At 39.8% G+C, this 25672-nt stretch overlaps 1 protein-coding gene across 3 annotated transcripts in view; it reads left to right on the top strand.

Moving 5' to 3' along the window:
• Positions 1-25672, top strand: part of LOC133622452 (neural cell adhesion molecule 2-like) — an 801647-nt gene that overhangs the window by 775128 nt on the left and 847 nt on the right. Inside the window, exons 16-18 of one of the 3 annotated variants that reach the window (XM_061985218.1) lie at positions 10019-10226; positions 10540-10579; positions 21942-25672. The exon at positions 21942-25672 is cut by the window's right edge and continues 847 nt beyond it. In XM_061985218.1, coding sequence (XP_061841202.1) covers positions 10019-10226; positions 10540-10579; positions 21942-21998 — 305 coding nt within the window. In that variant the 3' untranslated portion in view covers positions 21999-25672. The remainder of the gene's footprint in view (positions 1-10018; positions 10227-10539; positions 10580-21941) is intronic. The other 2 variants (XM_061985216.1, XM_061985217.1) reach the window with 2 other exon arrangements.

Below are 25672 nucleotides of genomic sequence, written 5' to 3' on the forward strand. Positions count from 1 at the left end.
AAATGTATATTATGTTTAAAAACTCAGGAAATATGTCCGTGGACACATGAGGACTTTGTAAATGACCAATGTATGATCCTGTATCTACTTGGTATCGGATTGATACCCAAATTTGTGGTATCATCAGAAACTAATATAAAAGCATAAAAGCAACAGAAGAATAAGTGATTATTCCATTTTAACATAAGTGTAGATAGAACATGTTAAAAGAGAAAGTAAGCAGATATTAACAGTAAATGAAGAAGTAGATTAATAATTAATTTTCTACCACTTGTCCTTAATAATGTTGACAAAATAATAGAATGGAAAATGACACAATATGTTACTGCATATGTCAGCAGCTAAATTAGGAGCCTTTGTTTACTTACTAATAAAAGACAAGTTGTCTTGTATGTTCACTATTTTATTTAAGGACAAACTTGCAATAATAAACATATGTTTAATGTACCCTAAGATTTGTTTGTTAAAATAAAGCCAATAATACAATTTTTTCGTATCGAAAAGCACGGAAAAGTATCGAAATAATTTTGGTACCGTACTAGAAATATCCTATTCAGACTTGTGTTTTTATTGTAGCCTCCAACATGTATAATAAATAGGTAGGGGGCAAAATCACCGTAAGGCACTTGGAGGTTGCCTAGCAACTTTAATTACAGCTTCTGCATAGTCAGCGCATATTAAGACAAATGACCGAGTAGCAGCTGTTAATGTATTTACTGACATGTTTTGAGCCGACTGTAAGATAAATATTGTGTTTCCAGCCATTGAGAATCCTCTCTACTACTATGGTCTCACAGGGAGGTAATGGGTCCCATTTTTGTAGTCTTTGGTATGACTCGGCCGGGGTTTGAACTCACGACCTACCGATCTCAGGGCGGACACTCTAACCACAAAGCCACTGAGCAGGCAATTGGTGAAAATGCGATTAGTGACCAGAGGCAATTGAGACCTCTGATCACTAATCAAGAACAAAAACAAAAGAAACACTATAGACAGGAAAACAACACAACAGCATAATAACTGTCAAGCAGATCCTGACAGAAACATTTAATCTTGATTATAATTCATTTTAAGCATCTCGTAGGATGTTTTAGTGGTCAAACCTCAATCAAATGTAACTATTGATTATAATAAGACTTAGACTTAGACTTAGACAAACTTTAATGATCCAAATTGTTCAACACAGTAGCTCAGTTACAATGATGGAAAGTGTAAGGATGGAAAGGACAATGCAGGTATAAATAGGCTAATATAGCGATAAAAAAATCTAACATATATACGAATATATACATAATATGTGTACAGAATAATATATATACAGATATATTATATTATGTCTAAAACATATATACAATATAGGAACCTGATCGCAAATTAGAGACAAGTAGTACCGACCTGAAAATGACCAGTGGGCTGAAATGTTGGAAGACATACATTATGTCATTTGGATTATGTTATGCTTATATTATACATCAGACCTCGGCTAATTAAAGTCCGGGGGCCACATGCAGCCTGTTAAGCTTTTCAATCTGGCCCTTTAAGATGGAAACTGTAGCTGCCATTATGGTGTGCAGTGATGTTTTCAAACTACCATAAGTCTTGAACTATACAAAGTATTTCAATGGTTGGAATCTGTGCTTTTGCATGATGTACTAGTTACTATGGTAATCTACTTAGTTACTATGGTAATCCAATTAGTTACTATAGTAATCTACTTAGTTACTATGGTAAGCTAATTAGTTAATATGGTAATCTAATTAGTTACTATGGTAATCTACTTAGTTACTATGGTAATCTAATTAGTTACTATGGTAATCTAAGTCACAGCAGCTTAGACGAGGCACCAAGCAGTGTGGGTGGGGAGCGTTTCCACAGAGTGTTTTCAGAACACCCAGCCTGAAATGTGGGTGTCTGGGCCAGACGCGGAAGGAGATTTTTACAACAAAGTTCTAAAGCTTAGTAATGTATCAGATGTATCAGATTGTAGGTGGGATTTATTTTTTACCCTTCACCTTAATTTTTCGCTGTGTTTGTTACGTTTCGCTTGATTGTAAAATATGTTGATCGAGAGAGGGTTGTTATGGTTACTGAGGGGAGATGACGGCAACAGACACCAGAGGGCAGTAATGTTCAATGATTTATTATATATATAATCAATATATATATATATATATATATATATATATATATATATATACTGTATATATAATACAAAACAATACTAATAAACTATAGAATAGTGTGTGACAAAATCCAAGAGCGTATGTGTGTGACTGTGTGTCGATTAGCTGTTGAGTGTTACCGTAAATGTTGAATGAGGAAGCAGACAAAACCAAAGAGGGCAACGCAGAAGGGATCCTAGATTGATGTGAGGTCCGTGGGGCAGAGAGAGACGTCAGAGTCCGGGGGCGAGCGAGTAGTCGAGGAACGCGGGAGGCAGTCAGAGTCCAGAGGGAGCTCCAGGGAGAAGTGAGACGTACACCATAGAGAAACTAAGTTCCAGCATGGATCCGTGGGTCCACAGGTCCTTTATCCAGCTCGCCCTCATCAGTCCCAGGTGTGCAGATTGCCGATTGTCAGGAGGCTTGTCGCTGCGTGGGCGTGCCGCGCTCAGCGTGAGCGGGGGCGTGTCCGAGCGAGCAGCCAGAGGAGGAACCGTGACACTCAGTTGCAGGAGGGAAGCGGGTTCGAATCCGCGCCGTGACGAGTGTGACATTCATATGTTGTCAATATTCAGTGTTTTATCGTTCATTGTAAATCCCACATTTTTTATTTTCATGTTCATTCTGAGTGTCTCATTCAGTAAAAAAAAATGTAAAATTCCATTCCGTTATTTCGGGAGGTTCTGTCATAACGTTTCTAGCATTCAATCAGACATTACTGTGAGGTTTTGTATTAGTATCAGAAATACCGGCACCCAGACACATTTTTTTCTCTGAATTTGGCCCCCCGAGTCAAAGTAATTGCCTAAGCATGAAAATCACTGCTGTGAAACAGGAAAATAATTTATTCATTCAGTGACCGATTGCATGTTGTTTTTCAAAAATGTTGTGATGAAAATTGAAATATTTGATGTAGGGATGTCCGATAATGGCTTTTTGCCGATATCCGATATTCCGATATTGTCCAACTCTTTAATTACCGATACCGATATCAACCGATATATACAGTCGTGGAATTAACACATTATTATGCCTAATTTGGACAACCAGGTATGGTGAAGATAAGGTACTTTAAAAAAAAAAATTAATAAAATAAAATAAGATAAATAAATTAAAAACATTTTCTTGAATAAAAAAAGAAAGTAAAACAATATAAAATCAGTTACATAGAAACTATTACTTATTGGAAATTAGTCAAATTAACTGTTAAAGGTTAGTACTATTAGTGGACCAGCAGCACGCACAATCATGTGTGCTTATGGACTGTATCCCTTACAGACTGTATTGATATATATTGATATATAATGTAGGAACCAGAATATTAATACCAGAAAGAAACAACCCTTTTGTGTGAATGAGAGTGAATGAGTGTAAATGGGGGAGGAAGGTTTTTTGGGTTGGTGCACTAATTGTAAGTGTATCTTGTGTTTTTTATGTTGATTTAATAAAAAAATAAAAATAAAAAATAAAAAAAACCATAAAGATAATTTTAAAAAAACATACCGATAATATCCAATATTACATTTTAACGCATTTATCGGCCAATATTATCGGACATCTCTAATTTGATGCATAGTTTTTCTAATTATTGCATACATTTCAGTGTTTTATCACATAATGCACCAATGTTCTGCATTGTATTTAAAAAAAAAAAAAAAAAAAAAAAGGTGCAGCCCCCTCATTTTGTAATAACTTTTGCAATATGTAACAAGTTATTACAGGGTTGAGTTTGAGAATCATATCAACAAAATTTCGCTGAATATCACAAAATGTTGCCTTATGACATAATGAGGTAAACAAGTATTACAGTAGTACATAATGCACTATTATTACACAATTTTGTTGCAATTCTTGAGCAGAAAATGAGAAGGCACCACCTCCTCCTTGGTTGGCCTGAGGCACTGAAACACACCAGAATGCAGTTTAGTAACTGGAGTCTCAACGTGGGCCAGAAGATTGATCTTTTTTTTTAATTTTGATGACTTTAGTCCTTTTTTTTTCCCTCACGGATTCAACCTATGTCATGGAAAAACATACTTGTTGGGAGCTTATTGTATTGTTGAACACATGTTATGGTACATTTATAGGAGCAGTAATTTCTTGACATTGGGTTCAATTATTGGCCAGAGTTGCATCAGGGAGGGCATCCGGCATATAAACTAGGCCCTGACATGGAATAGAATGAAAATATTTTTTTTTTTTAAATAGTGTACAGGAAATGACCTATAAGAGTATTACTGTTGGGATACATTGTGATAGTACACTATTATTCATTAGCTAGTTTAATTAACTCGGAAAGCTTCAGCAGTACCTTCTCACAAGACAGTATAAATTTGACATACTGAATGCACATTAGTGATGGGAATTTGGGCTCTTTTAAGCGAGCTGGTTCGTCTGGCTCATTTGGTTTATTAGTTCCTCAGATTTTTGTTCAATTGATTTATTACCAAAATGTGTGTGAATTTCTAATGTTAAAATTGTCCCTTTTTTCACTTTCAATCTGATATCGATAGTCAGGGTCTCTGCAGGTTTTAACAATCCAAATGTAATACTTTAAGACACATTTTACATCATATAACATATAAAGTACAAATATATGGGAAAAAACAATTTTAAGAAAATTTCAGTTACGGTTAGGGAAAGAAATGCCAAATATAAAGGTCGGTTTCAATTTGAATTTTTTTTTTTTTTTTTATTAAAGCTGGTAAAAGCAAACCATTCTGTGAGGGCCAGGGTTAGAGGGCTAGGGTTATAATGAGACCATGCCGAATAAGGCATTAATAAGTACTTAATAATGACTAGCCAATATGTTACTAATTTGCATGTTAATAAGCAACTAATTAATGGTGAATATGTTCCCCATGCTAAAGTGTTACCATGTTTTATTACTGGTGCACAAAATGAACCGTGCATGAACATCACCTTGTTCAAAGAACAAAACCAACACAGTGCATAAACTCACAACAAATTACACACCTGCAAATCAGTCTGACTTCTGCTGTTGTCGTATCCGTAATACGCCGATAAGGAGAACTTTTTATTTACACGATAAGTTGGGTGTGTCTTGACCTCCGCCGAACCCCTGAGCCTGACTCACCGAACCCCTAGGGTTCGATCGAACCCAGGTTAAGAACCACTGCTGTAACCCTAACCCTAACCCTAACCCTAACCAAATTACTCTAAATTAAGTCTTTGTTACTTAGAATATGTTCCCCTAGTGTCCAAAAAACTCTAAATTAAGTCTTTGTTGCGTAGAACAGTGGTTCTTAACCTTGTTAGAGTTACCGAACCCCACCAGTTTCATATGTGCATTCACCGAACCCTTCTTTAGTGAAAAATAAAATGTTGGTTTTTTTTAAATTCAAGACAAAGTTATATGTTTTTGGTAACACTTCAGTATGGGGAACATATTCTAAGTAACAAAGACTTAATTTAGACTTTTTTTGGACACTAGGGGAACATATTCTAAGTAACAAAGACTTAATGTAGTTATTTGGTTAGGGTTAGGGTTAGGGTTAGAGGGTTAGGGCCAGGGTTAGAGGGTTAGGGTTATAATAAGGCCATGCCGAATAAGGCCTGCAAATCAGTGTGACTTCTGTTGTTGCCGTATCCTTAATAGGCCGATAGGGAGAAGTTTTTATTTACACGATGAGTCGGGTGTGTCTTGACCTCCGCCGAACCCCTGAGCCCGACTCACCGAACCCCTAGGGTTCGATCGAACCCAGGTTAAGAACCACTGCTGTAACCCTAACCCTAACCAAATAACTCTAAAGTAAGTCTTTGTTACTTAGAACAGTGGTTTTTAACCTTGTTGGAGGTACCGAACCCCACCAGTTTCATATGCGCATTCACCCAACCCTTCTTTAGTGAAAAATAAAATGTTTTTTCAAATTCAAAACAAAGTTATATGTTTTTGGGAACACTTCAGTATGGGGAACATATTCTAAGTAACAAAGACTTAATTTAGAGTTTTTTGGACACTAGGGGAACATATTCTAAGTAATAAAGACTTAATTTAGAGTTATTTGGTTAGGGCTAGGGTTAGAGGGTTAGGGCCAGGGTTAGAGGGTTAGGGTTATAATAAGGCCATGCTGAATAAGGCATTAATAAGTACTTAATTATGACTAGTTAAGAGCCAATATGTTACTAATTTGCATGTTAATAAGCAACTAATTAATGGTGAATATGTTCCCCATACTAAAGTGTTGCCATGTTTTATTACTGGTGCACAAAATGAACTGTGCATGAACATCACCTTGTTCAAAGAACAAAACCAACACAGTGCATAAACTCACAACAAATTACACACCTGCAAATCAGTCTGACTTCTGCTGTTGCCGTATCCCTAATACGCCGATAGGGAGAAGTTTTTATTTACACGATGAGTCGGGTGTGTCTTGACCTCCGCCGAACCCCTGAGCGCAACTCACCGAACCCCTAGGGTTCGATCGAACCCAGGTTAAGAACCACTGCTGTAACCCTAACCAAATAACTCTAAATTAAGTCTTTGTTACTTAGAATATGTTCCCCTATTGTCCAAAAAACTCAAAATTAAGTCTTTGTTACTTAGAACAGTGGTTTTTAACCTTGTTGGAGGTACCGAACTCCACCAGTTTCATATGCGCATTCACCGAACCCTTCTTTAGTGAAAAATAAAACGTTGTTTTTTTTCAAATTCAAGACAAAGTTATATGTTTTTGGTAACACTTCAGTATGGGGAACATATTTTAAGTAACAAAGACTTAATTTAGACTTTTTTGGACACTAGGGGAACATATTCTAAGTAACAAAGACTTAATTTAGAGTTATTTGGTTAGGGTTAGGATTAGAGGGTTAGGGCCAGGGTTAGAGGGTTAGGGTTATAATAAGACCATGCCGAATAAGGCCTGCAAATCAGTGTGACTTCTGCTGTTGCCGTATCCATAATACGCCGATAGGGAGAACTTTTTATTTACACGATGAGTCGGGTGTGTCTCGACCTCCGCCGAACCCCTGAGCCCGACTCACCGAACCCCTAGGGTTCGATCGAACCCAGGTTAAGAACCACTGCTGTAACCCTGATCCTTACCAAATAACTCTAAAGTAAGTCTTTGTTACTTAGAATATGTTCCCCTAGTGTCCAAAAAACTCTAAATTAAGTCTTTGTTACTTAGAACAGTGGTTCTTAACCTTGTTGGAGGTACCGAACCCCACCAGTTTCATATGCGCATTCACCCAACCCTTCTTTAGTGAAAAATAAAATGTTTTTTCAAATTCAAAACAAAGTTATATGTTTTTGGGAACACTTCAGAATGGGGAACATATTCTAAGTAACAAAGACTTAATTTAGAGTTTTTTGGACACTAGGGGAACATATTCTAAGTAATAAAGACTTAATTTAGAGTTATTTGGTTAGGGTTAGGGTTAGAGGGTTAGGGCCAGGGTTAGAGGGTTAGGGTTATAATAAGGCCATGCTGAATAAGGCATTAATAAGTACTTAATTATGACTAGTTAAGAGCCAATATGTTACTAATTTGCATGTTAATAAGCAACTAATTAATGGTGAATATGTTCCCCATACTAAAGTGTTGCCATGTTTTATTACTGGTGCACAAAATGAACTGTGCATGAACATCACCTTGTTCAAAGAACAAAACCAACACAGTGCATAAACTCACAACAAATTACACACCTGCAAATCAGTCTGACTTCTGCTGTTGCCGTATCCCTAATACGCCGATAGGGAGAAGTTTTTATTTACACGATGAGTCGGGTGTGTCTTGACCTCCGCCGAACCCCTGAGCGCAACTCACCGAACCCCTAGGGTTCAATCGAACCCAGGTTAAGAACCACTGCTATAACCCTAATCCTAACCAAATAACTCTAAATTAAGTCTTTGTTACTTAGAATATGTTCCCCTATTGTCCAAAAAACTCTAAATTAAGTCTTTGTTCCTTAGAACAGTGGTTTTTAACCTTGTTTGAGGTACCGAACCCCACCAGTTTCATATGCGCATTCACCGAACCCTTCTTTAGTGAAAAATAAAATGTTGTTTTTTTTCAAATTCAAGACAAAGTTATATGTTTTTGGTAACACTTCAGTATGGGGAACATATTCTAAGTAACAAAGACTTAATTTAGACTTTTTTGGACACTAGAGGAACATATTCTATGTAACAAAGACTTAATGTAGAGTTATTTGGTTAGGGTTTGGGTTAGAGGGTTAGGGCCAGGGTTAGAGGGTTAGGGTTATAATAAGGCCATGCCGAATAAGGCCTGCAAATCAGTGTGACTTCTGCTGTTGCCGTATCCGTAATATGCCGATAGGGAGAAGTTTTTATTTACACGATGAGTCGGGTGTGTCTTGACCTCCACCGAACCCCTGAGCCCGACTCACCGAACCCCTGGGGTTCGATCAAACCCAGGTTAAGAACCACTGCTCTAACCCTAACCCTCACCAAATAACTCAAAATTAAGTCTTTGTTACTTAGAATATGTTCCCCTAGTGTCCAAAAAACTCTAAATTAAGTCTTTGTTACGTAGAACAGTGGTTCTTAACCTTGTTGGAGGTACCGAACCCCACCAGTTTCATATGTGCATTCACTGAACCCTTCTTTAGTGAAAAATAAAATGTTGTTTTTTTCAAATTCAAGACAAAGTTATATGTTTTTGGTAACACTTCAGTATGGGGAACATATGCTAAGTAACAAAGACTTAATTTAGACTTTTTTGGACACTAGGGGAACATATTCTAAGTAACAAAGACTTCATTTAGAGTTATTTGGTTAGGGTTAGGGTTAGAGGGTTAGGGCCAGGGTTAGAGGGTTAGGGTTATAATAAGGCCATGCCGAATAAGGCCTGCAAATCATTGTGACTTCTGCTGTTGCCGTATCCTTAATAGGCCGATAGGGAGAAGTTTTTATTTACACGATGAGTCGGGTGTGTCTCGACCTCCGCCGAACCCCTGAGCCCGACTCACCGAACCCCTAGGGTTCGATCGAACCCAGGTTAAGAACCACTGCTGTAACCCTAACCCTTACCAAATAACTCTAAAGTAAGTCTTTGTTACATAGAATATGTTCCCCTAGTGTCCAAAAAACTCTAAATTAAGTATTTGTTACTTAGAACAGTGGTTTTTAACCTTGTTGGAGGTACCGAACCCCACCAGTTTCATATGCGCATTCACCCAACCCTTCTTTAGTGAAAAATAAAATGTTTTTTCAAATTCAAAACATAGTTATATGTTTTTGGGAACACTTCAGTATGGGGAACATATTCTAAGTAACAAAGACTTAATTTAGAGTTTTTTGGACACTAGGGGAACATATTCTAAGTAATAAAGACTTAATTTAGAGTTATTTGGTTAGGGTTAGGGTTAGAGGGTTAGGGCCAGGATTAGAGGGTTAGGGTTATAATAAGGCCATGCCGAATAAGGCCTGCAAATCAGTGTGACTTCTGCTGTTGCCGTATCCGTAATACGCCGATAGGGAGAACTTTTTATTTACACGATGAGTCGGGTGTGTCTCGACCTCCGCCGAACCCCTGAGCCCGACTCACCCCTAGGGCTCGATCGAACCCAGGTTGAGACCCAATGACTTAGAATATGTTCCCCATACTAAAATGTTACCAAAAACACATAACTTTGTCTTGAATATGAAAAAAAAAAAAAAACATTGTATTTTTCACTAAAGAAGGGTTCGGTGAATGCGCATATGAAACTGTTACGGTTCGGTACCTCCAACAAGGTTAAGAACCACTGCTCTAACCAGTTCAAAAAGCACGATCATCCTCGAACGACCCGTGGCTAACGGTCCTAGCCTTTGTCAGCGACCTCCTTTTTTATCTCACATTGCTCACAGTGCTTCCTCCGTGTCTCAGCAGAATCCCTGTTCAGCGGCCTGGGCCTCGGTGCGGTGGTGGGCCTCGGTCTGGGAGCGCTGCTGCTGCTGCTGGTCCTGGTGGACGTCAGCTGCTTCTTCCTGCGCCACTGCGGCCTGCTGATGTGCATCACGCGCACCTTGTGCAGCAAGAAGACCGCCACCAGCGGGAAGGGCAAGGAAATGGAGGAGGGCAAGGCAGCCTACTTGTGAGTGTTTCGGTTTCTAAAAAAAGTGTCAACAATTAAGGGGCGTATCCTTGTCAATGTATCCTTGTCATTCATGCTTGCAGCGGGAGCATCTGCTGTGGGTGTCGCGGCCTCTGGCTCACAAATACATTTATTTCCCTTCTTTTTTTTTTTAGCTTGATGATTAGAAGGAGTTCTGAGTGACCTATTCCAAATCAAATTATTCTGTAAAAGGCTGAACTTTTCGCAGAAATCTGACTAGTGGATCTCTTATTATACACTTTGTGCAAACTTTTTTTGAACAAGAAAAAGAAGACTTCTTTTTGCCGTTTAGGTACACCTACAACAGCCGCCCGAGTGCCTTTTCAACCACAGTATGTCTCTGATAATGTCTTCTTCACTAACATGTCCCCCGTTGTGAGTGCATGTACATCTTCATCGCAGGCATGTCCTCAATGTGTCTTCTCGGTGTTGGCGTGCATGTCAAATATTGTTTTGCTTTGGCCAAAGTTCCACGACGAGTGGATAAGCGAGATATGTTGCATCATGTTATGCGATTGTGACGGCTCCAATACATTTTGGCTTCACACAGGATGCACCTGTAAGCAAAAAAAAAAACGCCACCATCATACAGTGAGTGGAACATTGTATTACGAAGTTAAATGGGGTTTGAACTAGGTCCCTAAATCAGTGGTTCTTAACCGTGTTGGAGGTATCGAACCCCACCAGTTTCATATGCGCATTCACCGAACCCTTTAGTGAAAAAAAAAAAGTTTTGTTTTTTTTCAAATTCAGGACAAAGTTATATGTTTTTGGTAACACTTTAGTATGGGGAACAGATTCTAAGTAACAAAGACTTAATTTAGACTTATTTGGTTAGGGTTAGGGTTAAGGTTAAGGTTAGGGCGAGGGTTAGAGGGTTAGGGTTATAATAAGGCCATGCCGAATAAGGCATTAATAAGTTCTTAACAATGACTAGTTAAGAGCCAATATGTTACTAATTTGCATGTTAATAAGCAACTAATTAATGGTGAATATGTTCCCCATACTAAAGTGTTACCATGTTTTATTACTGGTGCACAAAATGAACCGTGCATGAACATCACCTTGTTCAAACAACAAAACCGACACAGTGCATAAAATCACAACAAATTACACACCTGCAAATCAGTCTGACTTCTGCTGTTGCCGTATCCGTAATACGCCGATAGGGAGAAGTTTTTATTTACACGATGAGTCGGGTGTGTTTTGACCTCCGCCAAACCCCTGAGCCCGACTCACCGTTCGATCGAACCCAGGTGAAGAACCACTGGCCTGAATGGTAAAGTTTGTATAGTGAATCATATTCCTCCATAAGAAACAGTGTAAATATGAATAATAGGTTCCAACCTCGACAAAAGTCCATAATTGAGTAAAAGTTTGTACACTTTGATCAAAATATATACAACTCTATACAGTACTGTATATCAAACAAACATAAGGTGGTGATTGATCGACTTTCAATTTGATAACAAAGCCAAATCAACAACTATCTGAACTGTCCTTTTTTTACAGCCGCCCTACCGACACACACACACACACATATTATTGTACTTGTTACCTTCTTGAGACCTCCGAAGAATGCCTATCTATTTAGGACCACCCTTTGATGGTAACACTTTAGAATGGGGAACATATTCACCATTAATTAGTTGCTTATTAACATGCAAATTAGTAACATATTGGCTCTTAATTAGTCATTATTAAGTACGTATTAATGCCTTATTCTGCAGGGCCTTATTATACAACTTCCCTCAATAACCTCAGAATTATTGCTTATTAGTAGCCCTAACCCTTATATGTTCCCCAAGTGTCCAAATAACTCTAAATTAAGTCTTTGTTACTTAGAATATGTTCCCCATACTAAAGTGTTACCAAAAAGATTTGTATTTACAAACCCCGTTTCCATATGAGTTGGGAAATTGTGTTAGATGTAAATATAAACGGAATACAATGATTTGCAAATCATTTTCAACCCATATTCAGTTGAATATGCTACAAAGACAACATATTTGATGTTCAAACTGATAAACTTTTTTTTTTTTTGCAAATAATCATTAACTTTAGAATTTGATGCCAGCAACACGTGACAAAGAAGTTGGGAAAGGTGGCAATAAATACTGATAAAGTTGAGGAATGCTCATCAAACACTTATTTGGAACATCCCACAGGTGAACAGGCAAATTGGGAACAGGTGGGTGCCATGATTGGGTATAAAAGTAGATTCCATGAAATGCTCAGTCATTCACAAACAAGGATGGGGCGAGGGTCACCACTTTGTCAACAAATGCGCGAGCAAATTGTTGAACAGTTTAAGAAAAACCTTTCTCAACCAGCTATTGCAAGGAATTTAGGGATTTCACCATCTACGGTCCGTAATATCATCAAAAGGTTCAGAGAATCTGGAAAAATCACTGCACGTAAGCAGCTAAGCCTGTGACCTTCGATCCCTCAGGCTGTACTGCATCAACAAGCGACATCAGTGTGTAAAGGATATCACCACATGGGCTCAGGAACACTTCAGAAACCCACTGTCAGTAACTACAGTTGGTCGCTACATCTGTAAGTGCAAGTTAAAACGCTCCTATGCAAGGCGAAAACCGTTTATCAACAACACCCAGAAACGCTGTCGGCTTCGCTGGGCCTGAGCTCATCTAAGATGGACTGATACAAAGTGGAAAAGTGTTCTGTGGTCTGACGAGTCCACATTTCAAATTGTTTTTGGAAACTGTGAACGTCGTGTCCTCCGGACCAAAGAGGAAAAGAACCATCCGGATTGTTATAGGTGCAAAGTTGAAAAGCCAGCATGTGTGATGGTATGGGGGTGTATTAGTGCCCAAGACATGGGTAATTTACACATCTGTGAAGGCGCCATTAATGCTGAAAGGTACATACAGGTTTTGGAGCAACATATGTTGCCATCCAAGCAACGTTACCATAGACGCACCTGCTTATTTCAGCAAGACAATGCCAAGCCACGTGGTACATCAACGTGGCTTCATAGTAAAAGAGTGCGGGTACTAGACTGGCCTGCCTGTAGTCCAGACCTGTCTCCCATTGAAAATGTGTGGCGCATTATGAAGCCTAAAATACCACAACGGAGACCCCCGGACTGTTGAACAACTTAAGCTGTACATCAAGCAAGAATGGGAAATAATTCCACCTGAGAAGCTTAAAAAATATGTCTCCTCAGTTCCCAAACGTTTACTGAGTGTTGTTAAAAGAAAAGGCCATGTAACACAGTGGTGAACATGCCCTTTCCCAACTACTTTGGCACATGTTGCAGCCATGAAATTCTAAGTTAATTATTATTTGCAAAAAAAAAACAAAAAAAAAAGTTATGAGTTTGAACATCAAATATGTTGTCTTTGTAGTGCATTCAACTGAATATGGGTTGAAAAGGATTTGCAAATCATTGTATTCCGTTTATATTTACATCTAACACAATTTCCCAACTCATATGGAAACAGGGTTTGTAGATTGTTGATATAGACATCAGTGCATAATAACATGCCACATGTCACTATCGGTAATAGTAATGGAAATAGTCATATACTGTATATGCTCACGTTACTAGGAAATGCCGTTATTGGACAAAAATCCCCATCGACTATTAGGCGTGGAAGCTGTTGCGGCTCCAAATGAGAAACCGACTCCATGTTTAATTCTGCTTCACTTCATGGCCATTTATCCCATCAGTGTGTTTGTAGTGTGCACGTCTGACACTTATAACTCGCACACACAACTTGAGTGAGAGATGTCAGTATTTTGGCCTGATCCTATTAGCCGAGGAGTCTGCCTCGGGCGTAAGAGGGGCAAACGAGTGGCAGCACCCCTTGTCCAATCTGCCTTTGTATGGAGCTAATGAAACATGAAATTGCTTTCAATGCGCGAGTACGTTTAACATCCACCAATCAAGCGCAGAAGAAACTCTTTCAGGCCGTCTGCAGCTTTTGTGCTTATTAGCTTCTTCACTTTTCGCTCATATATAATTGATCTCATAGTTAGTTCAGGTGTATTTGGACAATACAAAATATGTTCTGCATATACCTCCACAGAAAAAAAGAGACTCCGGCACAAGACATATTGAACTAATTCTGCTGTTGCAACGCTCAGTTTAGACCGACACTTTAAATGAGTTTAACATTATAATGCAGGGGTGTCAAACTCATTTTAGATGGGGGGCCACATGGAGAAAAATCTACTCCCAAGTGGGCCGGACTGGTAAAGTCACAGCACGATAACTTAAAAATAAAGACGACTTCAGATGGTTTTCTTTGTTTAAAGGGGAACATTATCACCAGACCTATGTAAGCGTCAATATATACCTTGATGTTGCAGAAAAAAGACCATATATTTTTTTAACCGATTTCCGAACTCTAAATGGGTGAATTTTGGCGAATTAAACGCCTTTCTAATATTCGCTCTCGGAGCGATTGTGACGTCACATCGGGAAGCAATCCGCCATTTTCTCAAACACCGAATCAAATCAGCTCTGTTATTTTCCGTTTTTTCGACTGTTTTCCGTACCTTGGAGACATCATGCCTCGTCGGTATGTTGTCGGAGGGTGTAACAACACGAACAGGGACGGATTCAAGTTGCACCAGTGGCCCAAAGATGCGAAAGTGGCAAGAAATTGGACGTTTGTTCCGCACACTTTACCGACGAAAACTATGCTACGACAGAGATGGCAAGAATGTGTGGATATCCTGTGACACTCAAACCAGATGCATTTCCAACGATAAAGTCAAAGAAATCTGCCGCCAGACCCCCATTGAATCTGCCGGAGTGTGTGAGCAATTCAGGGACAAAGGACCTCGGTAGCACGGCAAGCAATGGCGGCAGTTTGTTCCCGCAGACGAGCGAGCTAAACCCCCTATCGACCCTAGCTTCCCTGGCCTGCTGACATCAACTCCAAAACTGGACAGATCAGCTTTCAGGAAAAGAGCGCGGATGAGGGTATGTCTACAGAATATATTAATTGATGAAAATTGGGCTGTCTGCACTCTCAAAGTGCATGTTGTTGCCAAATGTATTTCATATGCTGTAAACCTAGTTCATAGTTGTTAGTTTCCTTTAATGCCAAACAAACACATACCAATCGTTGGTTAGAAGGCGATCGCCGAATTCGTCCTCGCTTTCTCCCGTGTCGCTGGCTGTCGTGTCGTTTTCGTCAATTTCGCTTGCGTACGGTTCAAACCGATATGGCTCAATAGCTTCAGTTTCTTCTTCAATTTCGTTTTCGCTACCTGCCTCCACACTACAACCATCCGTTTCAATACATTCGTAATCTGTTGAATCGCTTACACCGCTGAAATCCGAGTCTGAATCCGAGCTAATGTCGCTATAGCTTGCTGTTCTTTCCGCCATGTTTGTTTGTGTTGGCTTCACTATGTGACGTCACAGGAAAATGGACGGGTGGTTAAAATCAGGCACTTTGAAGCTTTTTTTAGGGATATTGCGTGATGGGTAAAATTTTGAAAAAAACTTCGAGAAATATATTAAGCCACTGGGAACTGATTTTTAATGGTTTTAACAATTCTGAAATTGTGATAATGTTCCCCTTTAAAAATAGAACGAGGACATTCCGAAAATGTACAAATCATGCGTTTTAAAACATCCCTGGATGTCATTTTCACAGTAATATTTCATTTGTGTACAAATATTTAGAGATGTCCGATAATGGCTTTTTTGCCGATATCCGATATTCCGATATTGTCCAACTCTTAATTACCGATTCCGATATCAACCGACAGTTGTGGAATTAATACATTATTATACCTAATTTTGTTGTGATGCCCCGCTGGATGCATTAAAAATGTAACAAGGTTTTCCAAAATAAATCAACTCAAGTTATGTTAAAAAATGCCAACATGGCACTGCCATATTTATTATTGAAGTCACAAAGTGCTTTTTTTTTTTTAACATGCCTCTAAACAGCAGCTTGGAATTTGAGACATGAGGTGGGCGGGGTTATGGGTAGGGGGTAGCTGCTGCAAGAAGAGTTAGTGCTGCAAGGGGTTCTGGGTATTTGTTCTGTTCTGTTTATGTTGTGTTACGGTGCGGATGTTCTCCCGAAATGTGTTTGTCATTCTTGTTTGCTGTGGGTTCGCAGTGTGGCGCATATTTGTAACAGTGTTAAAGTTGTTTATATGGCCACCCTCAGTGTGACGTGTATGGCTGTTGACCAAGTATGCCTTACTTGTGTCTGTGAAAAGCCATAGATGTTATGCGACTGGGCCGGCCCGCGTAGGCAGTGCCTTTAAGGTTTTTTGGCGCTCCGTGCTTCTTCCTACGTCCGTGTACCACTCTGCACAGCGGCGTTTAAAAAAGTCATAAATGTTTCTTTTTGAAACCGATACCGATAATTTCGGATATTACATTTTAAAGCATTTATCAGCCGATAATATCGGACATCTCTACAAATATTAGGATCTTTTCTTAAAGGGGAACTGCGCCTTTTTTTGAACTTTGCCTATGGTTCACAATCGTTAAGAGAGACATGGCGATGGATGTTGTTTTTTGGGGGGTTTTTTTGCATTCTAGATATTAAATAAATGCGATCAAAAGTCCGCTTACAGTGGAGCCTTTGGGAGCTGCTCTCTTCTGCCTTTAAAGCCCTTAAAAAAACATCCAAACACCTCCATTAAGGTTTTATATACATGATGTAAGTATATATGTAATGTAGTAGCAGGCACATTTATAATAACATTTAATATTTACATATTTTGATCATTGTAAGCATACGCGGTGCATTAATTTCAAAATGACATCACAATGTTTGCTGATTTCTGCTCACTGCAGACTTGAGAGTTAACAAACGTAATAAAACTTCACTTAGTGTACAATGTCTGCTGTCATTAGGATGTTCATATAATAATCTTTAAACAGGGTGGGGTGTAACCAAGCATTTTTTCGTGTCGTTCCGGCCATTTCCGAATCCTAAAGTAGTCAAAGTCGACCAACTTGTCGGAATACCTACTCAGATTTCTTCTGTCCAGGTGAGATGCATGATTTATGATCTACAATAAACCTACTGGGAGCGAGGAAGCAGCAGACAGCTCGATGATATAAACATAGCGAGACACGGAAGTGATCATGGCGTCGCTATTAATATTCAATCTGCATTGTGACCCCAAAAGGGACAAGCGGAAGAAAATGGACGGATGGAAATTATAGGATGTTATTTATGTAGTTTGCTCATTTTCCTCGACTGGTACACTTACATCATGTGGTTTACTTTTGTTTACATATGTAGCATAATCTACCAAGATACGAAGAATTGCTATTGCGACATCTAGTGGACACATTTAGAACAGCAGTTTCTTTCATTCAAAAATTTCAGTTCATTTTTATACTTAGCAAACTCATCCCGCGGCCCGGAAAAAAACCTGTTGTGAGTGATAGGCAAAATTCCAAAAAAAAGTGCAGTTCCCCTTTTAAGCTAATTTTAATCATTCAAGCGAGTGTTATTATGTGAATAATCATGATTAATCCAAATTCCAAAATGTGATTAATCTGATTTTTTAAAAATAATCGTGATGAAAATACTTTAAACTCTAAGCAAATGGGATTTATTTAGTGATCATTTAGAGCAGTGTTTTTCAACCTTTTTTGAGCCAAGGCACATTTTTTTCATTGAAAAAATGCGGAGGCACACAACCAGCAGAAAACATTAAAAAATAAGACTCAGCAGCCGACAGTAAAAAGTTGTTGTCGCAATTGTTGGATATGACTTAAACCATAATCAAACATGCATCACTATAGCTCTTGTCTCAAAGTAGGTGTACTGTCACGACCTGTCACGTCACGCTGCAACTTATTTAGAGTTTTTTGCTGTTTTCCTGTGTGTAGTGTTTTAGTTCTTGTCTTTTGGTGGCTTTTCCTGTTTTGTTGGTATTTTCCTGGAGCAGTTTCATTTATTCCCTGAGCGCTATTCCCCGCACCTTTTTAATCCTTCTTCGTGGGGACACTGTTGGCTGTCATGTCATGTTCGGATGTACTTTGTGGACACCTTCTCTGCTCCCCACGCTGTAAGTCTTTGCTGTCGTCCAGCATTCTGTTTTTGTTTCCCTTTGTAGCCAGTTCAGTTTTAGATTTGTTTTGCATAGCCTTCCCTAAGCTTCAATGCCTTTTCTTAGCGGCACTCGCCTTTTGTTTATTTTTAGTTTAAGCATTAGATGGGCAGTACCGTGACACAGGGGTTAGTGCATGTGCCTTACAATACGAAGGTCCTGAGTTCAATCCCAGGCTCGGGATCTTTCTGTGCGGAGTTTGCATGATCTCCCCGTGACTGCGTGGGTTCCCTCCGGGTACTCCGGCTTCCTCCCACCTCCAAAGACATGCACCTGGGGATAGGTTGATTGGCAACACTAAATTGGCCCTAGTGTGTGAATGTGAGTGTGAATGTTGTCTGTCTATCTCTGTTGGCCCTGCGATGATGTTGCAACTTGTCCAGGGTGTAGCCCGCCTTCCGCCCGAATGCAGCTGAGATGGGCTCCAGCACCCCCCGCCACCCCGAAAGGGACAAGCGGATGAAAATGGATGGATGGATGGATGGCATTAGATACCTACTCAGTGGCCTACTGGTTAGAGTGTCCGCCGTGAGATCGGTACGTCGTGAGTTCAAACCCCGGCCAAGTCATACCAAAGACGATAAAAATGGAACCCATTACCTCCCTGCTTGGCACTCAGCATCAAGGGTTGGAATTGGGGGTTAAATCACCAAAAATGATTCCCGGGCGCGGCCACTGCCCACTGCTCCCCTCACATCCCAGGGGGTGGAACAAGGGGATGGGTCAAATGCAGAGGACAAATTTCACCACACCTAGTGTGTGTGTGACAATCATTGGTACTTTAACTTTAACTTCACCTGCACTCTGCGTCCCGCTGTCGTCTCCATATTGGGATCACGACAAAGCAATTAGCTACCGGCTGCCACCTACTGATATGGAAGAGTATGACACGGTTACTCTGCCGAGCTCTCGACAGCACAGACACATTATTTGTGGATTATAATTACTGGATTGCAAAAAAATATTTTTAACCCATTTACATTTCCCCATCTATTTTCTACCGCTTATTCCCTTTGGGGTCGCGGGGGCGCTGGAGCCTATCTCAGCTACAATCGGGCGGAAGGCGGGGTACACCCTGGACAAGTCGCCACCTCATCGCAGGGCCAACACAGATAGACAGACAACATTCACACTCACATCCACACACTAGGGCCAATTTAGTGTTGCCAATCAACTTATCCCCAGGTGCATGTCTTTGGAGGTGGGAGGAAGCCGGAGTACCCGGAGGGAACCCACGCAGTCACGGGGAGAACATGCAAACTCCACACAGAAAGATCCCGAGCCCGGGATTGAACCCACCGTGAAGCCCTTTTTAACCCATTTACACTGCAAACAGTCAGTGTTCAAAAACAAGAAAAAAAAATACAAAAATTATTTTATTTGAACTCAGCAAAATTATCTGCCAATAGAACAAGAAAATTTGGCTTGTCAAGACTTTCCAAAACAAGTAAAATTAGCTAACCTCAATGAACCCAAAATACCTTAAAATAAGTATATTCTCACTAATAACAACTGTACTACTATAAGAGTACGTATTTTCTATTGTTTCATTGAAAATAAAACAGCAAGGGTTGTCATAAATAAATACAATCATGTGTGCTTATGGACTGTATCCCTGCAGACTGTATTGATCTATATTGATATATAATGTAGGAACCAGAAATATTAATAACAGAACGATTTAATCAAAAAAAAATATAATAATAATAATATATATATATATATATATATATATATATTTTTTTTTTTTTTTTTTTTTAATTTCTTGTGCGGCCCGGTACCAATCGATCCACGGACCGGTACTGGGCCGCGGTCCGGTGATTGGGGACCACTGAAGTTTAACACTCTAACATCAAATCTGCTTATTGAGAAGAATGATCTTATCAGACAGAAAATAAGCAAATATCACACTTATTTGAGATATTTAAAGGCCTACTGAAATGCGATTTTCTTATTTAAACGGGGATAGCAGGTCCATTCTATGTGTCATTTCGCGATATTGCCATATTTTTGCTGAAAGGATTTAGTAGAGAACATCGACGATAAAGTTCGCAACTTTTGGTCGCTGATAAAAAAAAACGGAAGTAGCAGACGAGTAGCGTGACGTCACAGGTTGTGGAGCTCCTCACATCCGCACATTGTTTACAATCATGGCCACCAGCAGCGAGAGCGATTCGGACCGAGAAAGCGACGATTTCCCCATTAATTTGAGCGAGGATGAAAGATTCGTGGATGGGGAAAGTGAGAGTGAAGGACTAGAGGGCAGTGGGAGCGATTCAGATAGGGAAGATGCTGTGAGAGGCGGGTGGGACCTGATATTCAGCTGGGAATGACTAAAACAGTAAATAAACACAAGATACTCTATTAGCCACAACACAACCAGGCTTATATTTAATATGCCACAAATGAATCCCGCATAACAAACACCTCCCCCCTCCCGTCCATATAACCCGCCAATACAACTCAAACACCTGCACAACACACTCAATCCCACAGCCCAAAGTACCGTTCACCTCCCCAAAGTTCATACAGCACATATATTTCCCCAAAGTCCCCAAAGTTATGTACGTGACATGCACATAGCGGCACGCACGTACGGGCAAGCGATCAAATGTTTGGAAGCCGCAGCTGCATGCGTACTCACGGTACCGCGTCTGCGCATCCAACTCAAAGTCCTCCTGGTAAGAGTCTCTGTTGTCCCAGTTCTCCACAGGCCAATGGTAAAGCTTGACTGTCATCTTTCAGGAATGTAAACAATGAAACACCGGCTGTGTTATCCGGCAAAACAGTCAGGGGGTGCATTCTACGGCGGGGGTGCGTTATCCGGCACAACACCTGCCGCAATACACCGCTTCCCACCTACAGCTTTCTTCTTTGCTGTCTCCATTGAACAAATTGCAAAAGATCCACCAACACAGATGTCCAGAATACTGTGGAATTTTGCGATAAAAACAGACGACTTAATAGCTGGCCACCATGCTGTCCCTAAATGTCCTCCACAATCCGTGACGTCACGCGCTGACGTCATCATACCAAGACGTTTTCAGCAGGATATTTCGCGCGAAATTTAAAAATTGCACTTTAGTAAGCTAACCCGTATTGGTATGTGTTGCAATGTTAGAATTTCATCATTGATATATAAACTATCAGACGGTGTGGTCGGTAGTAGTGGGTTTCAGTAGGCTTTTAATCTTACTTAGATTTCAGTTTTTGCAGTGTCGGTGAAATGACATCATCTCCCACGGCACACCAGACTGTACCTTACTGGTTGAAAAGCACTGATTTAGAGGACAAAGACACAAGACAATAAACCTTGTCGCTTTGAATGTTTTGCTTTCATACACGCTTCAAAACAAACGAACAGAAATAAGAATATGAATATTGTGCTTCCGCCTCTTTAATATCACTGCTGCTTTCTCATTTCATCTAACGGCATTTCCCTCATAGCCGCTTGGCGAGCGCTTCCTGTCTGTGACTCATTGCAACCACGCATCTCACTCCCCCTTACACCCCCCGCGCCCCCCCGTTCCTCAAATCATTTCCGTCTTTCCATCAAGCCGCGGCGGCGCACACGCACCGACGCGCTTCTCACGTGCACGCTGTCCCTTTCTCGCACCGCAGGAAACTGCCGCTGAAGGAAGAAAATGGCAAAGAGTCTCTCAAGCCGGATACGATTGAAATCAAATTGCACGGCGACCGCAGCATCCACACAAAGCCGGACGACAGCAAAGCGTAAACAGTGGAGGGGGGGGGGGACGTCGGTCCTCTCGCCCACCACCCCTCCCTTCCGACCCCACCAACCCAACAAGAACATTCGGATCACGAGACCAAAACCCGGACGAACCACAGCACTGGAACACAGCGGAGAGATTTTCTATCTCATACGTGGGGGGCATGTGTAAATAAACATTGGAAGCGCGGACATCAGGCTCATGTTGAACAACGATTGTATGTTATTTTTCTTGTGTCCGCTTATGATTCACACTATTTTTATGTCCATGCAGGAAAGTAATAACTCAGCCGAAGGCCCCCCCCCCTCTGCTGACCTCTCACCCTTGTAGCAGAAAGCTCGTGGTTCCAATGATGTCAATCCCTGTTTTTTTTAATAGCCGGGACCTTTAAAGAGAGAAAGTCACCCAAAATGATTAATCCATTGTTTCTTTTGAGTTCCCATGGGGGGGGGGTGCGGAAAAAAACAGCGATAATTTAAAAAAAAAATTAAAAAAAGAGTTCAAAAAAGTTGGAGAAAAAAAAAGCTTTTTCTACAATATTGACAATGAAAATTGTTGCTGTGTCTCAAAAACTTTTGAAAGACCTTGAATGTTTTCATCCGTCAAAGCAGTTTGTTGGTAGAACTGAAAGCGAGGAATGGGGGGCGGGGGAAAAAACATTAACTTTGATGTCTTTCGGGAAATGTATTTTCTTTGTCGGTCGGCTCGCTTACATGGTCATGTGTTGTACATAAGTGGAGAAAGAAAAAAAAAAAAAAAAGTATTTTACAGAGCTTTTATGTAAATATACCCTAAAGGATGTGACTTTTTTTTCCACAAGGCACATTCATCTTCTTTTGCTATGTTTTATTTGGTGCAAAGGCTATTGTCAGTCATGGCGTCATGTTTGCTCATTTCCTCTAAAGCAGCGGTCCCCAAACTTTTTGTAACTGCGGACCGGTCAACGCTTGAAAATTTGTCCCACGGACCGGGGAGGGGGGGCATGGTATTTTTGTTTTTTTGTTTTTTTTTGTTATAAAAAAACACAATCATGTGTGCTTACGGACTGTATCCCTGCAGACTGTATTGATCTACAGGACTGTCTCAGAAAACTAGAATATTGTGATAAAGTCCTTTATTTTCTGTAATGCAACTAAAAACATGAAAATGTCATACATTCTGGATTCATTACACATCAACTGAAATATTGCAAGCCTTTTATTATTTAAATATTGCTGATTATGGCTCAAAAATCCCATCTCAAAAAATTAGAGCTTCCATCTGTTGAAAAGCTCTATGGAGATGATGATTTCATTTTCCAGCATGATCTGGCACCTGCCCACAATGCTAAAACCACCAGTAACTGGTGTACTGACCATGGCATTACTGTCCTGGATTGGCCTGCCAACTCCCCTGACTTGAACCCCACAGAGAATTCGTGGGGTATTGTGAAGAAGAAGCTGAAAGACACCAGACCCAATAATGCAAATGAGCTAAAGGTCGCTATTGAAGCATCCTGGGCATCCATAACACCTCAGCAATGCCACAGGCTGATTGCCTCCATGCCATGCCACACTGATGCAGTAATCCGTGCAAAATTATTCCCAACCAAGTACTGAGTACATTAATTGACATTTTCAAATGTTTGATTTTGTTGTTTTTTTACTTGGTCTGAGGAAATATTCTAATTTTTTGAGATGGGATTTTTGAGTTTTCTTAAGCTGTATGCCATAATCAGCAATATTAAAATAATAAAAGTCTTGCAATATTTCAGTTGATGTGTAATGAATCCAGAATGTATGACATTGTCATGTTTTTAGTTGCATTACAGAAAATAAAGGACTTTATCACAATATTCTAATTTTCTTAGACAGTCCTGTATATTGATATATAATGTAGGAACCAGAAATATTAATAACAGAAAGAAACAACCCTTTTGTGTGAATGAGTGTGAATGAGTGTAAATGGGGGAGGGAGGTTTTTTGGGTTGGTGCACTAATTGTAAGTGTATCTTGTGTTTTTTAACTTGATTTAATAATTTCTTTTAAAAAAAAATATTAATTTTTTATTTCTTGTGCGGCCCGGTACCAATCGATCCACGGACCGGTACCGTTGGTGGGGCACCACTGCCCTAAAGCAGGGCTGAGCAACTGGTGGCCAAATCCGACCTTCAAGTTCAGTTCAAAACATAAATGACCCATAGTGTCCAAATGACTCAAATTTCACTAACACACTCTCTTAATATATTTGTTGCTCCTGAAAATGAATCTGGCAGTTATTTCCCGTTATGTCAATTAGTTTTTGAGTAATTGATAGATCACTAACTGTACTTGCAATGCCCCCTTTGATATGCCACCCCTCTACGGCATTGGTTTTTAACCATTGTGGGGCCACAGGCACCCCCTAGAGTAGGGGTGTCAAACTAATTTTAGATCGGGGGGCCACATGGAGAAAAATCTTCTCTCAAGTGGGCCGGACTGGTAAAATCCCGGCACGATAACTTAAAAATAAAGACAACTTCAGATTGTTATCTTTGTTTAGAAATAGAGCAAGCACATTCTAAAAAATGTACAAATGATAACGTTTTTGGGGTTTTTTTTTACACTTACATGTTGCGTCAACAGCGTTTTAAAAAGTCATTACCGTATTTTTCGGAGTATAAGTCGCTCCGGAGTATAAGTCGCACCAGCTGAAAATGCATAATAAAGAAGGAAAAAAACATATATAAGTCGCACTGGAGTATAAGTCGCATTTTTTGGGGAAATGTATTTGATAAAACCCAACACCAAGAATAGACATTTGAAAGGCAATTTAAAATGAATAGAGAATAGTGAACAACAGGCTGAATAAGTGTACGTTATATGAGGCATACATAACCAACTGAGAACGTGCCTGGTATGTTAATGTAACATATTGTGGTAAGAGTCATTCAAATAACTATAACATATAGAACATGCTATACGTTTACCAAACAATCTGTCACTCCTAATCGCTAAATCCCATGAAATCTTATACGTCTAGTCTCTTACGTGAATGAGCTAAATAATATTATTTGGTATTTTACGGTAATGTGTTAATAATTTCACACATAAGTCACTCCTGAGTATAAGTCGCACCCCCGGCCAAACTATGAAAAAAACTGCGATTTATAGTCCGAAAAATACGGTAATTTTACTTTTTGAAACCGATACCGATAACTTCCGATGTCACATTTTAAAGCATTTATTATCAAGCCGATATTATCAGACATCTCTAGATATTATTTTAGGTCCTAAATTATGAAATAAGTGCCAATGTCACCAGCATCTTAGGGGCCCTTTAACATTCTGCAGTATTTTGCATGACGGATCTATTTTTTTTCTGATATCTGTAACTCAGACAAAAGAAATATACCAAAAACAAATGTCCACTACAGAAGATGTTGGTTCCCAAAATAATAGTGAAGCTCCTTAGTGTCCGGACAATGTGGCTCCTGGAGAGATTTAGCTGAAAAGCCCTGCTTTAAAGCCTATAAGAACGTAACGTTGAGTTGTTTCATTCCCGATGAGTGAGACACACTTCTGGATTGCAATTTAACCGCTTTTTGCCACCAAACTTCTCCGAGTGCGCTGGAAAATCTGCTGATATCAAAGCAGAACATCG

This window comes from Nerophis lumbriciformis, linkage group LG23 (assembly GCF_033978685.3).
Source record: "Nerophis lumbriciformis linkage group LG23, RoL_Nlum_v2.1, whole genome shotgun sequence".
Classification (NCBI taxonomy): Eukaryota; Metazoa; Chordata; class Actinopteri; order Syngnathiformes; family Syngnathidae; genus Nerophis; species Nerophis lumbriciformis.